This window comes from Camellia sinensis, chromosome 6 (genome assembly GCF_055761805.1).
Source record: "Camellia sinensis isolate YWXY chromosome 6, ASM5576180v1, whole genome shotgun sequence".
Classification (NCBI taxonomy): Eukaryota; Viridiplantae; Streptophyta; class Magnoliopsida; order Ericales; family Theaceae; genus Camellia; species Camellia sinensis.
Genome location: NC_138966.1, coordinates 86,934,850 through 86,951,619, shown reverse-complemented (window position 1 = coordinate 86,951,619; position 16,770 = coordinate 86,934,850). Strand labels below are relative to the sequence as shown.

The 16,770-nt window shown below is 37.1% G+C and overlaps 1 protein-coding gene across 2 annotated transcripts; it reads left to right on the top strand.

The window, feature by feature from the left end:
* The first annotated feature begins 799 nt into the window (after positions 1–799).
* Positions 800–9,640, top strand: LOC114282526 (serine hydroxymethyltransferase, mitochondrial). Of its 2 annotated transcripts, none has more exons than XM_082874126.1 (16): positions 800–1,021; positions 1,122–1,172; positions 1,322–1,408; positions 1,584–1,705; positions 1,837–1,913; positions 3,331–3,455; positions 4,765–4,857; positions 5,224–5,316; positions 5,467–5,664; positions 6,023–6,127; positions 6,245–6,310; positions 6,459–6,536; positions 7,170–7,281; positions 7,371–7,481; positions 7,608–7,777; positions 9,336–9,640. In XM_082874126.1, exons 1-15 carry the CDS (start codon positions 926–928, stop codon positions 7,751–7,753), a joined length of 1,560 nt encoding a protein of 519 aa, XP_082730252.1. In that variant the 5' UTR covers positions 800–925; the 3' UTR covers positions 7,754–7,777; positions 9,336–9,640. The 2 variants fall into 2 exon arrangements, with proteins under 2 accessions (XP_082730252.1, XP_082730253.1); XM_082874127.1 differs by having other exon boundaries at positions 804–1,021; positions 9,374–9,640.
* The last annotated feature ends 7,130 nt before the right edge of the window (positions 9,641–16,770 follow it).

The following is a 16,770-nucleotide window of genomic DNA, read 5'->3' as shown; positions in this document are numbered from 1 at the left end:
ATCCAACAGGGCTCAGGCCAAGCCCAATTTACATTCCTACCTTTTTCCTTTCTATTTCTAAATCTTGTACCAAATCATTGAACCAAATACAACATTAGATTTTTTTTTCTTTCTCCAATTCCTAATTTAACTAAACATAACTTGAAATTCGAGCTCTATCAATTTTTCCTCCTTTGCTTTCTATTTCCCGTCATTTTTACATTTCTTTAATCAATCCTTAAAACACAACATTAGTCTTACTACAAAATTTTAGGCATCTTTTGAGAAGTGAAAGGAAATGATGCTTACTAACTTATTGACTTATTCAAATAACATTATTTATTTACTTTTTTTCATGTCTTTTCATAATAATAATAAAAAAATAACTCTTTTTTGCGCTTCTCAAAACAAGCATGCGCATTTTGGCAACAAAAATAAGCCTTACCTTTTCCTAATTTTTTTTTTTTGATTTTTTTTCAAAATTATGTCAATTTTTATTTTTTATTTTTATGGCCTATCTTGTCAAGATGAATTTAAAAAATATAAATTTTTTGAATTTTTTTTAAAAAAATAACTAAAGACAAAAATAAATAAAAAAAACTACTTATTTTGACTTATTTTTGTCTTTTTTGATTTTTTAAAGGAATTATAATTTTTTGGTTCGTGTTATTAAGCTGAATCTAAAAACTTAAAGTTTTTTGAAAAATTTAAAAAAAAAAAATTCACAAAGACGAAAATAGGTTAAAAAAAAAAAAAACCAAAAAATACACTTCCCAAAATACCCCTTAATTTCATCAAATTGGTTATAACAACCCCCATCAGGCATTCAGTCGTTGTCACCACCAACCCCACTCGCTGACCACACACCCCAACCCAAAACCAGAAGACAAATCTAACTAGTGCGTGATGCGTTAGACAGAGAGAGAGAGAGAGAGAGAGAGAGAGGATGGCAATGGCGATGGCACTTCGCAGACTCTGCTCTTCCCTCAATAATAACCCTCTTCTTCACCGTCTACCTAATGGAGCTCCCCTCTATTACATGGTCTCTATATCTGTACATACACACACATATATTCATTTCATTTTTCACTTTGTCTCTTCATTTTCTTCCTAATCGTTTATGTTTGATCTATTTTATACAGTCTTCTTTGCCCAGAGAAGCAGTCAGCGATAAAGAGAAGCTTCGTATCACTGTATTCGATTTCTCATTCAATCTCTTTTCTTTTTCATTTTCATGCCAATTATTCATAATTTAAGATTTGTTTGCTACATACATTTATTCAAGATCTATGATTTCTTAATATTGGATCTTGTATTGGTTGTTGAATGAATGAATTGACAGTGGACAAGTCAATTGAATGCTCCACTCCAAGAGGTAGATCCAGAAATCGCCGACATCATTGAACTTGAGAAAGCTAGGCAATGGAAGGTCAATATTCACTCAATTTTTGCATATCAGACTAAATCTGTTTTCATTGATTTGATATATATTCCTAGACCTAACACCTTGATAATGTGATATTGATGTGTAGTTTATGAATTTGCAATTTGGTCTCCTTTGACATTAATTATAATTGGAAATTTGATAAATTGTGGGTGGGCAGGGACTTGAACTCATTCCATCTGAGAATTTCACATCAGTGTCGGTAATGCAAGCAGTTGGGTCGGTCATGACTAACAAATACAGTGAAGGGTATCCTGGTGCTAGATACTATGGAGGGAATGAGTATGCGATTCCACTTTCATTTCCATTTCAAATTCATATATTGAACCGGTCATTTTTGTATTTACCTTTCGCTTCTAACCTGATTTTTATTATTAATTTTGATGATTAACGTAGGTTTTACATAATTTAAGGTACATCGACATGGCAGAGTCCCTATGTCAAAAGCGTGCTCTGGAAGCTTTCCAGTTGGATCCTGCAAAATGGGGAGGTAAATGCATTACACGCATGATTTGTGCTTGTTTGTGGCAATGAAAACCTTTGCATCTTTTTATTTCCTTTGGTTAGCTGGGGCCTTTCCAGTGCTAGTGCATTTTAAATGTTTGGAGATATAACGGAGCGATAGCCTCATTGGAGAAACAATAAACAGAAGTTAATGGTCACACCATGATCTGATCTCTCTCTACTTTTAATAAAGGATAAAATTTTCATGAAGAGAAGGAAAATATTAGAGTGGATATTTGAAGAAGCAGAGAAGCATAAAAATTAAAATATGAGGAGAAAATAATATTGAAGCGTTTCGTGAATACTTTTGTGTTGTGAAGAAGCATATAAGGTCTGTCAAGAAACCCTTCTAACATCAAAGTATTGAGTAATTACTGCTTCAAATTAATAATGTCAAAACACAACTCTAGGAATATGACAACTCATCTTTTTTTATCATTTTGTCTTTCCAAAACTCCACTGTCTATAGATTTTAGCATTATATTTGATTTTTATTCACCCTAAGGAAAACTTTTAAGAAAATAAACATCAAAAGATTTTGGGATCACTTTGAATATAAAATTTACCGATTTAGAATGAAAGTGCACACCATGTTTCAGAACGTGCATTCCAAAACATAAATTGTTAGGATATTAGCTTTTTTTGGTTAACATTGGAGTGGATATTTGAAGAAGCATTGAAGCATAAAAATTAAAATACGAAGAGAGAATTGAAGGGTTTACTGAATACTTTGTGTTGTGAAGAAGCAGGGAAGGTCTGTCAAGAAACCCTTCTTATTTGAGTCATTTTTTAAGATTTCTAGAGAATGTTCTTGGATGGACTCAACATTTTTTATTTATATTTCTCAGCAGTGGATATTTTAAATCCATTAGGAATAATGTCTGTATTGGACAATTAGAATGCACATTGTGGTACTTCTGCTGAAAAGCAGGCAAAGGAGGTAAGAAGAGGGGAAACAAGTGGGAAATCAGAACTGAAAGTTGAGGCTTTTTTTGCCACTAGTTCTCCGCCAAAATTCAGGAAAACAGTTGTTTCGCATCACTGATTGCTGGTTTTCTAGAAGTTAAGTTGGTCTGGGAAAGGCATTACTAAAACCTTGTTAGTTTTTCATGCCTAATATTTTAAGTGATGCAAAACATATATCTCTAGTATCATATCTTCTGATTCTGTATGACAATCTAGTAATGTCAAATTAGGAGGTGCTGCAAGGACAGTGAGATGATCCTGTTAATCATTGGTCTGAAGTTGTTAAATTTCTCGGTTTTGCCTTTGTCTCCCCTCATTATTATTTTATTTTTTAAATCATCTCTCTCTCTCTCTCTCTCTCTCTCTCTCTCTCTCTAAGTGAATTGTATTTTGAGCAATGGATTTTTTTAATGTACAACACCCCTTATTTCTTGCAGTCAACGTCCAGTCATTATCTGGATCCCCTGCTAATTTTCAAGCTTACACTGCGCTATTGAAACCTCATGAGAGAATTATGGCGCTTGATCTTCCTCACGGTGGACATCTTTCACATGGATATCAGGTGCATGGTCTTTTCTGTTTAACTTCTTTGAGCTGGATTTAGTGGTTATGTGCCAATCCTAGTGATTGCAGTGAAGAAAACTGCATATTGCTCTATTTTTGGTGCATATATATATATATATATATATATATTTTAAATTTACTTGAAAAATAGAAATATCAGGAACAGGATATGTTGAGAATGCCTTTCATTACCCTTGAAATATTATTAAGTTGAAAGAATAACTGTTGGCTTATGCTCATCTTCTACGTTTTTTGCGTGAAAATTTCCATTGATAGTGATAAAGAGATCGAATTTATACACCACAGCAGCTAGATCTTCATAAGTAACGCTTTAGATATCATGAAGTGTCAGATGTAGCACGCATATGATCTTAATCTTGTCCAGGGAGAAAAATTCCCCTGATTTTCTTCTAACTGCCCAGCCCAACAAACAGTGCTGCCTTGGTGTTTCGTAAATTATAGCAATTAATTATCTTTATCCATTGTTGAAATTTCAGCCATTGTCATCAGTTCTTGCTCTGTAGAGGAACCTTTTTGGGTAAGTTACTGTCAAGGAATCATGAAACCCTTTTGAGAGCACAATCCAATGAATTACGGATCACTGTGAATGAATACTGGAGTCATAATTCAAATTTCTTTTTTCCCACCTGTCTTATGATTTGGTTCTACCTTCCACATGGAACTACAACTGTGTTTATGAATTTATCAGGACATCTCATGAAGAATAACGAAAGCATTATTTAAAAGTTGAGAATTAACATGGCAAATAGTTTTTCTGCTATTACACATACTTTGTATCAACCTATCCATGTAGATATGTAGCACTGTCAAACTTGGGTATTCAGTCAAGAGAGAGAGACACGAACAACTCTCTCTTGCTCTCGACCCTGTGATTCAGGCTCATGGCCCAAAAGAAAAGCACGTGACACACATGTAACCACATATGCTAATATAATATGCGCTCAGCCTAATTGTATCCAGTTTTTATAGCTCAGCGTATGTAATAAATCTTCCTTTTTATGATCCTCTGGAACTCCCCAATTACCACTCAATAGTCACAGACTTGAAGATGTAGTAAATGTCCTTACATTTTCTGGATACACAAACGACGATTCTTGTTGATTATGAGGGTCTATGCATTAGTAGGTCAAAACCTTGAAATTGTTTCAATGGATTGAAATTGAAATCCTTCTTGTGGTCTGCAATGCAATGTGTTGATCGCACGTGGGACATAATTTTTGGTGAAGGAAAATTCATAACAGCTTATTTGATAGGTTAATTTTTGTCATTCTTATGCCATTTTGCAGACTGACACCAAGAAGATATCGGCTGTCTCAATATTTTTTGAAACGATGCCATACAGATTGGATGAGAGCACCGGTTATATTGACTATGACCAGGTAATTTTTTATTCTCTTTGTGGGAAGATTTTGTTTCCAATTGAAGCAAATTGCTTTCTTCTATGTTGTTAGTTAAAATTGATTACATTTGATCCTACATCAGATATTGAAGAAGTCAAAGAAAATAATGAATTTCATAAAAAATCTGCCATAAAACTGGTCCCATGGTTGCGATGTAATTTGTAAAAGTTAATATACCATATCTAGATAGGATTCTAAAACTACCTGTTGTGCAAGCTTTCCCCTTATTTTGTATCCTTACATCCATCTTTATCCATATGTTTGGGGGTAGTTCAGTTATACACTTTTGTTTCCCTGGATTTTGTCAGCTTTGGTTTGTAAAACGAGTTCACTTTTTCATTTCAGTTGGAGAAAAGTGCCACACTCTTTAGGCCAAAATTAATTGTTGCTGGTGCGAGTGCTTATGCACGCCTTTACGATTATGCACGTATTCGCAAGGTAAACTCCTTTGACTGACATTATTATAACCTTAGTCAACAACAGATTTATTTTTCTTCTCTTATTTTTATTTTTTTTAATTTTTTTAATTTTTTTTCCCTGTTCATGTATATAGAAATCATGAGATATTATTTCCAATTGATTTTTCAGGTTTGTGACAAGCAGAAAGCTGTCTTGTTGGCAGACATGGCCCACATTAGTGGGTTGGTTGCTGCTGGTGTTATCCCATCCCCTTTTGAATATGCAGATATTGTGACCACCACAACACACAAGTCACTTCGTGGTCCACGTGGTGCAATGATCTTCTTCAGGAAGGGGGTGAAAGAGATTAACAAACAAGGACAAGAAGTAAGCTGTAATTTTGAAATTAGTGAATAAAGGGAAAAAAAATCACTTGATCTTGATCATTGGTTACTTGGTTGCCGTTTGGTAACATTTACAATTTACTGTTTTTTGTTTATAGAAAACATTAAATATGCCTATGTTTGTTTTTGGTAAAAAACAAAATAGAAATCAAACGAGTTTTTTATTTATAGTTTTCAAATTTTTTGTAAATATAAATAGAGAACTGTAAACATAAACGTTACCAAACAGGCTCATAGGGTGCCATTTTTTCAGTTATTTGGTTGCTTTTGTTGTTGCCTTTTAAGTTCCAATGTGACTAATCAGGAACAATGCTCTTTTTGTGTGTGCGCGCTATCTACAGGTGATGTATGACTATGAAGACAAAATCAATCAAGCTGTCTTTCCTGGACTTCAAGGTGGTCCCCATAATCATACTATTTCTGGTCTGGCAGTTGCACTGAAGCAGGTTAAAATTCTTTCACACTTTTGGTTGTATTATAGGAGGCCTAATTTATAGTTTTATTTTATCTTGTCGAAGCCAAGCTGACATTTTTTCATTTCTCTGATCATTATGTGACTGTAGGCCATGACACCAGAGTACAAGGCCTACCAAGAGCAAGTTCTTAGTAATTGCTCAAAGTTTGCTGAGGTACTATACAAGTTTGATTTTAGCTGGAAGACCAGTTTTATTTGCATTGCAATGTTCCACTATTACTTGCTGTCACTGTGACGTTTTATGGGTCTGACTGAGTTTGTTGTGGTAATTTACGCATTCTAAAAGTCCACTGCTTTTGCAGAGTTTGCTAGAGAGGGGCTATGAACTCGTGTCTGGTGGTACTGACAATCATCTGGTCTTGGTGAATTTAAGAAACAAGGTGAGACGGTAATATATTTTCTTTGTTTTCCAACTGCTGATGCAGTTTTTCTCCCCAAGAATCACTTTACTTCTGACACTATGAAGAAGAGAGTTATTAGCAATGAGGTTGATTCCAACCAAACGTGCCATATATTAGACGAGCATCATGTAGAAACTCTGTACCATTTGCTTGTAAAAAGTTTCCAGTAAGAAGATGGGCAATTTGCATATTATTACTGATTTCACCAACAATTTATTTATTTATTTATTGTTATATAAACATTCTGTGAGGGAATTTTTCCACAAGGATATCCCTTTCATTGCATCATATGGCACACGAGTTGTACATATATATATGCACAAGAAAATGTGCACACCTGATAGGTGTGAAGTTATAAAATGTGAAATTGGCAGTTATAGGGGTAATTTAAGAATAAAAAAAGTTGTGACCTAGCTTTACTGATAGATTGTACGCTTTATATAATAGTATAGACACATACATATGCATAATTGGGAAAATTAGGGTCATCTCAAGTTTCTATGAAATCTACATCCGAGAGAAATTGAATTAGATGTTGGTTCATGTGGGTCCTGAAGGGTTTTAGCAAGGGTAACTTGAATACTCATTTCTTTTGGAAATTGCTTTGTACAGGGTATTGATGGTTCTCGAGTTGAGAAAGTTTTGGAATTGGCGCACATTGCAGCCAATAAAAACACTGTTCCTGGGGACGTGTCCGCCATGGTCCCTGGTGGTATTCGTATGGGTAAAGCCCTTCTACTTTGATCATTTTGCATGTACTAATTATTTCTAATTACTCCATCATGAATAACTCTTGTTTAACTGGTGATTCAGGAACTCCTGCTCTCACATCTAGGGGATTTGCCGAGGAGGATTTTGTTAAAGTAGCTGAGTTCTTTGATGCTGCTGTGAAATTGGCCTTGAAGATAAAGGCTGATACCGAAGGTTTGTATTTCTATCAACCATCTTGTAGACATACATCGTCATCTTCAGAAGTGATTATTCATAGTCAGAAATTTTTATGTCGCAATGTTGTTTGCTGACTGCACACTGGTTGGATTCTGAAATCAGGACCAAAGTTGAAGGACTTTGTGTCAACTATGAAGTCAGATGCTCACATGTCTGTGATTGCAAAGCTCCGTCATGAGGTTGAGGAGTATGCCAAACAATTTCCCACAATTGGTTTTGAGAAAGAGACGATGAAATATAAGGACTGAAACAAATTATCTTTATGGTGCTAGGTATGTTTCACCCAGTGGACTATTTGAACAGATATTTTAGATTTGTTGTCATATTATAATTGAGTCATGAGCTAAGAAGCACGGACACGTGACACGACACGGATAAGCGGACACGTAAATTTTCAAAAAATGCAGAACTCGACACGTTGGGGACACATTCAAACATATATTTTCATATTTTATTATACGTATATTTTTAAATATTTAATTTTAACAAATTTATCAACCTTAGGAATGCTATTTTGGTAAAAAAAATAAAAAATTATAATTTTTTTGAAAAAAATAGTACTCAGCGAGTCAGCATGTCCCTAGAGTGTTCCCTGCATGTCCTCAGCGTGTTCCTAGCTTGTTCTCAACGTGTCCCAACGTGTCCGCAAGTGTCCAACTCCTTCCAGTGTGTCCGACATGTGTCCGGCTTGTGTCCATATCTGAAACGTGTCGGACACCTGTACGCGACCTCCGGAGAGGTGTCCGTGCTCTATAGGTCATGAGAAATCATCTGGTTACTTGTCCTTAATTTTTAAACTTTTATTGGAAGGTTGGTCAGTATATATCTATTATGTAGGAGTATAAATTGATGGTGTAACTAATATCTCAAATATCAAAATGCGATGCAATACATTGAGATAATTTATCAATATTATTTTATATTTACAATGTAGGCAATATGGCTATTGATTGATCTAGACTCTAGATACATATTTAATGAAAAATGCTATGAACCAGGACTAATCAACCCATAATTTGTCAAGAATGTGTTTGTATGGTGGAGATTAAATTGATGAAGTGTGGGGTCCATGAGAAAATAAATTTCAACCATTGATTCCTTTTTCTGGGTAAATTTTGGGTTCTAAGTCTGGGTTTGTAGTCTTGTTGATATTTAATAGCATACGCCATATGTTTTCTATTTGTTTTTAGTTTGCTATGCAGTTTGCTATAGTCTTTGAAAATCCTGGTCGATTTTTGCTGTCTTGATGTTGAACATTAGAACCAACTTGTATGTTAGTGCTAGTGTCAGTTAAAATTTTGAGTCTCTGTTGGGTTCTTTTATGTTTAACCTGTGTCACTTTTTTATCTTTAGAAGCAGCACTTAGCTGCTTTATGTCTTTTTTGTTGAAATTAAGGTATTGAAATTGAAGCACATATAATATCCTAATAATTACGACAAATTCCAACCTTCCTTTTAGTCGTGTTTTCATACTCTTCACATGTTCCAAGTTCCATAAAACATTTTTGCATATACATTACAGTTTTTCCTCGACATCAACTTATGTGGATATGTATTTACCAATGTAATTATATTGTGTAGAGTTTGATATTTGATAATTTATGTATTTATTAACATTTAAAATCTTGTTTTGGAAAATGGCGTGCATCATCTTCTTCAATCCATTTCAATGACACAAGAAAAAGAATAAATGCATTTATTTTTCCATATGCTGAACATTAATCAGAAACAATGGCTTTTGTACTACATTTATGCTGTACAACATTATTTCCATGTCATGGATCCGTCTCACACCCTTTCGTTTTTGTATCCATGTTTGTCGTTAAACAGATTCATATAAAAATTGGCTTCTTTTTACATCAATACAGGCATGGGAGAATTGTAGTATGAAGATTTATATATGCTCATCATGAGGAAAGCATGTTGACCATACATCTGTAGCAGCAGCATGCTGCAAAAATTTGGATTTACATCTTACTTCCGCTCATTGGAAAGAGGAAACTCGGGCTATTTTATTCACTCCACATGTAAATTTTTGAATTTTACTTGATGTCACGCAATGTAATAACTTTTTGAAGTTACTTTTACTGAAGCCATTAAAACCCATTTAAGTCTCATTTGTGGGGATCAAACAATCACGCAACTTGCATTCTTCGTTTTACGTATTGAATTATGGAGTACATGTTTTCTAATGATTCCCTATTGCTGGCATAGCAAGGACTATGGAAATGACAACCGATATGGAGAGATTGCATTTAGGGCCTAGGTAAGCAAAACTGCAAAAAAAAATTAGTGCAGTTTTGCAGTTATGCTGCTGAGCACAATGTGCAAAGAGAAGTGATGAATGGCTTGGTAGAATTTTGAAGAGTTCAAGATGACAGCAGAAGTGCATGGCGGGGAATTCTTGGCATGTACATGGTGAATTCAGGAATCATTGTTTGAAAACCATTAATTTCTATGAGATCAAAGCTCAGATTGACTCAGTTTAGACTGTTACAAGGCATGATACCGAATCTGTATGAAGTTTTCAAGGCCACTCAGGATTTATGATGTTCTATTAGCTCCACATTTCTTCTTCCAATTGAGAAGATGATATACATAAAATAGAGAACACAATAATGCTACAATGATCACCACCGGGTCATACCATGTGATCTTGCAACCATTGGTTCAATAGGCCCCACATGTAAAGTTGTGGGAGCCGAGTAGAAATAAACCCAATATCGGCAAACAGAGTATATACAACCCCATCTTTGATGGGCCAAATTCAGCCAAAGCCCATTAGACTCAAAGTTATTGCCGAGTAGATACAAAAAACAGGATGGAGAGCGTGCCGAGCTGAGGGTACCTAGGCTGAACACCTGAGTCGAGTACATTGAGTAAGTTGGCACAACCCTGTTTGGTGAACCCAAGCTGGCTCTTTGTAATGAATATGGTAGGGACAAGGGCCCTGACAAAGGGATGATGAGGGCCTAAACTACAGGTAGGGGTGTGCACAAATCCGAATAACCCGCACATTGGACCTGACCTGTTTGACCTGTTCATGCTACGGGCAGTTTTGAACAACTTCACGGTCGGTTGCAATTAGAAATCTACACTTTTATTTGATTTTCGATCGGAGATCAGCTTTAATAAAAAAATATTCACTCAACCCGACCGGACCGAAACACACACACATATATATATACACATATATATAAATGTGTGTGTGTGAGAGAGAGAGATTTAAATATGAGAACAACAATGCTACGTAAAACGACGTCGTTTTGATAGATTTGAACCATTTTAGTTACAAAATTTTGGACTATCAAACATTTTCCATATGAGAAAGCAGAGACCATTATTATATTTGTCCTTTTGAAAAAGTTTATATCTTCTCAATATTTCTTATCTTCCCAAGGCATTTGATTGACTTCCCACCTACCCTTTTGTCTTTCCCACATCAATCCTCTAACATTTCATCTCTCATTTCTCTCAAACCTTTCATCTCTCTTCTTGAAAACAAACCCATCTCTCACACTATCTTCCTCATCTCTACTGTTTTATTTTATTTTTCTTCCCAATACAATATTTCTCATCTTCCAAGTTGAAGCCATGTATCTGACATCCCAACCACCCTTTTGTCTCCTCATGTTTCATCTCTTTCTTCCTCAACCTTTTCGGCTCCCTCCCTCCTTCTCTCTCTCTCTCTCTCTGTTTTGGAGACAAACCCATCTCTCATTATCTTCATCATCTACCTCTATTTTGTTCTCTATCATAGAGAATGCAGTTCCCTCTCTCTCTCTCTCTCTCTCTCTCTCTCTCTCTCTCTATTTTTTATTTTTTTTTCTTTTTTCCCCCTCTTCCTCATTCACATACATACACCTATACCCACCCCCTCACCCTCTCATTTCCATCTCTGAACCTTTCCTCTCGTTTAATTATTATTATTATTCTTTTTTTTTTTTTTTTTTTTTTTTTTTTTTTTTTTTTTTCAGATTTGTATTTGTTATTATCTCTATCTTTTCACATAAACATTCCTTCTTTGCATTTTTTTTTCCAATTCTATGGTTGATAAGATGACTATACCACACATAGGTACTAAAGTGAGACGATTTTGTTTTCAATTTTTTTAGATCTAATTTTCTTTAAATCTATTCAAGATTTTTGATGAGATGATTTCATGGAATAATACAATAACCAATGTCAAATTTGCAATTTGATGATGATGATGGTGATCTGCAATTTGATAATGATGGTGGTGAACACTAGTTTTTTTGTTATCTATTGCTCGCCAGTTGTTGTTTGATTTTGTCTGATTCGACCACCAAGTTGATAACTGTTGGAAGCAGGTGAGTTTTTTTCCATCTGATCTGATCAGGTCGAGTGACGGATTATTGGCAAAACTAAGCCAACTCGACCCATGCACACCCTTAGTTATAAGTGAAAATATCAGGGGAGAGGACTCTATAAAAAGAGAAAGAGGTTGGAGAGAGAGGTATGTTCCACAAAACTTGCACTTAAAGAAACAAAAGACTCTTCTTCATAAAGCTAACTTACTCATCAGAGTGCAAATTCCAGCACCACTGATCAGATTTATTTATTTATTTATTTTTGTTTCAGGTGACAACTCAAGGACTTGTTTGGATTAAAGGAGTATCACAAAATCATACCCCACAATTGGCGTCGTCTATGAGAATACTCAAACTCATCCATGGCAGACCTAGTTCAAGATCCTTTAACCGTTGGCAACGAAAATGTTCTACTTGGAGCAGTTTTCGGTTCAAAAAATCCTCCCGCACGAAGGTCTTTAAACTTTGATCCCATCACTCCTTCTTTGCTTTCAACATTAGCGGAAGACGCCATGCAAACCTTGATAGACCAAGTAAAGCGGAACGGACAGCGTTTGGAGTATATGGCGGCTGATAATGAGTGCTTGCGCTAAGAACTGGCAAAATCCCAGCAATGCCGCAAGAACAATGCTGATCACCAAGGAGGAAAGCAAAGCAACAACGTCAACCTCAACGGCATAATGATAGTAGCAGTACGTTAGACTCATCATGGGAGGAGCCTAAAAAGAGAGGTTGAGTTGATCAATCTAGTTCATTAGATGGAGAAAGTTCTCCATAAACATGGCATTCACATAAAAAAGGAGATGATGATTCAGATTCGGAAGACAAGCATAATCCTTTCATACGACGCATAGCCAATGTCCATTTTCCTAAGAAGTTTAAAGCACCATCATTTACCCTTTATGACGCAAATCGGAGCCCACTGATCATGTTTGTCATTACAAGCTGTAGACACCTCATTTTTTACTGACCTTAAGACTCAGACGTCACCAACTGAGCGCTCGGTGATGTTGCATATTGTGCTCGTTCTGAGGTTGCAAAGTCTCGGCTGAGAGCCTTGTCTCCGGACTTTGGGACTCTTTTGTGCTTTGCCTCGGTTTGCGAACCAGGTCATGTTTTCTCTGTTTTCTCTTCCCGAAGGGAGGGAGAGGTCTCGTAGACCATCTCTCAGCAGCCGTAGGCTACGTTTCGTGGTCGTAGGCCATTTTTTCCGTTCGGAGACCAGTTTCCGATTTTCGGAGCCGTCGGCCGTGTGCCTCAGTTCGGGACCGTTTAACTATCTCCGTTTGCTCCAATTTTTGGCACACACCTTGTTTCCTCTCCTTAGAGGGACACTGTGGCCCGGGAGACCACCTTCGGGGTCGCACGCCACTTCCAACGCTTAACAGTCAGTTTTCGGGGCCCCCGATCGTGCGTTTTGACCCCCGAACCCTCGTTTTGCATCGGTTAGGGTTCATTTTTGGCATGGACCCTATTTTCATTGTTAGGAAGGTGGTAGAAGGGTGGGAGACCACCTTTTCTCCTTGGAAACCAGCTTTCTCCTCGGAGACCACTTTTCTCTCTCCTCCAGCCAATTTTCTTGTCGGGAAACTAGTCTCCCTCACTTTTGGGCCATAATTTCTGGTCTCCCATATCACCACTGAGTTGTATTCATCTGGGAGACCACCAATATGGGTAGGCCGACCATCTTTTCTTCCTGACTCTTTTGAACCTTGCTAGAAAGCTGGTTTTCCTCTCTCCTGGGCCACAATTTCTAGTCTCCCACCATACCACTGTGTTGCATTCACCTGGGAGGCCACCTTTCTAGGTAGGCCGACTAGCTTTTCTTCTTGACCTTTTTAAACCCTGGTCGGCCGACCAGGACAAGTGGTCGGCCGACCATTTGAACTGGTCGGCCAGCCATTTGCTTTTTGCCTGTCACGACCCAAACCCGGCCCTATGGGTTTAGCACCGTAACCGGCCAGTAATCCGAGATTACCAAAGGCCTGCAGAACAGTAACACAGTAAAACAGAGTACAGGGCCTGGCGGAAGCCAATACAGTAAATAAACAATGTCCAATGAGCTGTGACAGTCTACACATACAAGTACAATCATTCAGAACAGGGATCTAATCCCTAATAAACGGTACAGTAATAGTCTATACAGTCTATACAGTAAACAAAACAGTTACAGGGACAGACGGGGAATATTAGAACACCCCAAAGCCGAAGCTTGAACGGCTTAGAAGCTCACAGTGAGGCACAGTGGTTGGCTGATAAAACAAAAGCTTGCCTGACGCTCCTAGCAGCGGTCCAGTGCCTGAACACCTACATATATATATATGAGCAGTGAGCTAAAGCCCAGTGAATAACATAATACGTAAAGAGGTTTAGGATGAATGTCTTTTCAATATTTAAACAGTTCATTGATTCAGTATATCGGTCAGTCGGTTTGTGGCTCATATTGATGCCGTAACAGTCATTTAGAAATCATAGTAATCGTACGTGGCACATCCGTTACCAGTACTAGTAGCAGTGTCAGTACAGTAGCAGTAACAGTAACAATAACAGTACAAGCAGTACAGTAACAGTAACAGTACAGTAGCAGTACAGTAACAGTAACAGTACAGTAGCGGTACAGTAACAGTAACAGTGCAGTAGCAGTACAGTAACAGTAACAGTACAGTAGCAGTACAGTAACAGTAACAGTACAGTAGCGGTACAGTAACAGTAACAGTGCAGTAGCAGTACAGTAACAGTAACAGTAACAGTACAGTAGCGGTACAGTAACAGTAACAGTACAGTAGCGGTACAGTAACAGTAACAGTGCAGTAGCAGTACAGTAACAGTAACAGTACAGTAGCGGTACAGTAACAGTAACAGTGCAGTAGCAGTACAGTAACAGTAACAGTAACAGTACAGTAGCGGTACAGTAACAGTAACAGTACAGTAGCGGTACAGTAACAGTAACAGTACAGTAGCATTTCAGAAAACAGTACAGTTCTTATGGATTCAAGAGGTGTCTCGCACAGACTCTAGAGGTGACTCACTCTGTAGCACTTAGTTCTGTACAGCACTTTGCTCCAAGTTTCACAGATTATAACAGTCATATGTGGTACATCCAGTAGCTAAACAGTACAGTAGGTCTTAATAGACCAGGTCTTAATAGACCAAACAGTGAATGATGGCCATCATATCAGTAAACAGTAGTGGTTCCAACATGGGAACCGACAGAGATCTCTGTAACAGTAACAGTAAGCAGTAGTTGCTAAGGATGCCACAATACAGTTCAGAATATAGGTCATACATTCATTCATTCAGTTAACAATAACAGTTCAGAAACAGTTCAGTTTAATTGTTCAGAAGATAATCATTTTGAACATATCTTTACACAAATGTTACTCACAGAGTTCTGGGCTATAGTAAGCTAGAGCGTCTCCTCGGAAGTCAACCCTACACAGTCAACAGATCGAACACACACTAAGCTACACAGTTGGGAAAGATAATAACTTAACCCCTAATGCCTCGGTGTGTTCTACATCTATATCCTCATTAAGATGTCTTAAACTAGGCCTAAGAATGCCTAGAATGGGATGAGGATGCAAAGATGTACTCAGAAAACATTTTCAGAAAATCAGAGTCCCGCTCGAGCGTGGGTTTCTCCGCTCGAGCGGAAATGCTGACAAAGGTCTACGCTCGAGCGTACATTACTCCGCTCGAGCGGACTGTAAAACAGTGCAAGATGCTGGGAGCTCGAATTCCCCGCTCGAGCGCCACTTTCCCCGCTCGAGCGGGAGACCAAAATCTGGAAAATCCAGATTTGAACTCCAATGCTCAAATCAAGTTCCAATGCATCAAATTCGATCCTTTTGGGCTAATTTTCTGGAAAACACTTCAAAACTCATAATACAACATGTTTCAAAGATCAATTTGAGAAATCAAAGCCCAAAGGTAGTTCAATTAAACATGATTTCAAACCAAGGTTCAAGAACAACAACTCAAATGTGACATGCATGGCTTTAATCAACTTCAAAGCTCCAAAGTAAGTTCAAATGAGTCTAAACTTCCAAAAACATGATGAATTCATGATCTACTCTCAAGACATGAACATGCATGTGAGGAATTATGAACTACAACCTCTAAACTTCAAAATACATACATGCATGCAAGCCTTAAGCTTCAATTCAACATTAAGAGGCCAATTCTTGACTCAACTCTTCAATTAACATGGAGCATGCAAGAACTAGTTTGAATACAAGAATGAAAAGATGAAATTCTTACCTAAGTCTTGTACATTAAGTGTAGAAGCTTAAATATGAAATCTATACTTCAATCCCCTTAATTTCCAAGCAAGACCAAGCAAAATGAGATGAAATCCAACTCTCTCCCTTATCTCTCTCTCTAGTCGGCAAGAGCAAGGAATGAGCTGAGCAAAATGTTTGTTTCAAGCATACAAAGGCTCTAACATGTCATAAATAAAAGGCCCACTAACAATGGCAATAAGGTAAATAAGGCAACTATTGTAATTTAACTCATTTTAATCTAATTTAATCATACTTAATCAGTTTTCAGATAATTACACTATAAGATCACATAAATTATGATGATCATGAAACACTAATCGGTTTCTGGTTCGGCCGCCGATAAGGCCTTCAATTCGCACTTTAAACATTAAAACATGAACAGATAGTTCAACAGTCAAACAGATAGACATGCAATTAAACAGATACCGTCGATCGATCAGTTTCAGAATTCAGTCAGTCTCAGTTTAGCAGTAATCAGTGACAGTATCAGTAATCAATGGTCAATCAGTGATCAGTGATGAGAGTTGTTACATTGCCCTTCCTGAGTGCAACACAGTTGTGCCAGCTAGGAAGCATTTGACCCATCCTCCGGGATTTAGCCCCTTTGCTTGTCTTCTTAAGGAAGCTTTGGTCCTTTTGCTTAGCTTCTAG

Coding starts and splice junctions, on each gene's coding strand:
- LOC114282526 (XM_082874126.1), top strand. CDS start 926: ATGGCAATGGCGATGGCACTTCGCAGACTCTGCTCTTCCCTCAATAAT. Junction 5,317..5,466: donor ATTATGCACGTATTCGCAAG/GTAAACTCCTTT, acceptor TTGATTTTTCAG/GTTTGTGACAAGCAGAAAGC. Junction 7,482..7,607: donor GATAAAGGCTGATACCGAAG/GTTTGTATTTCT, acceptor TTCTGAAATCAG/GACCAAAGTTGAAGGACTTT.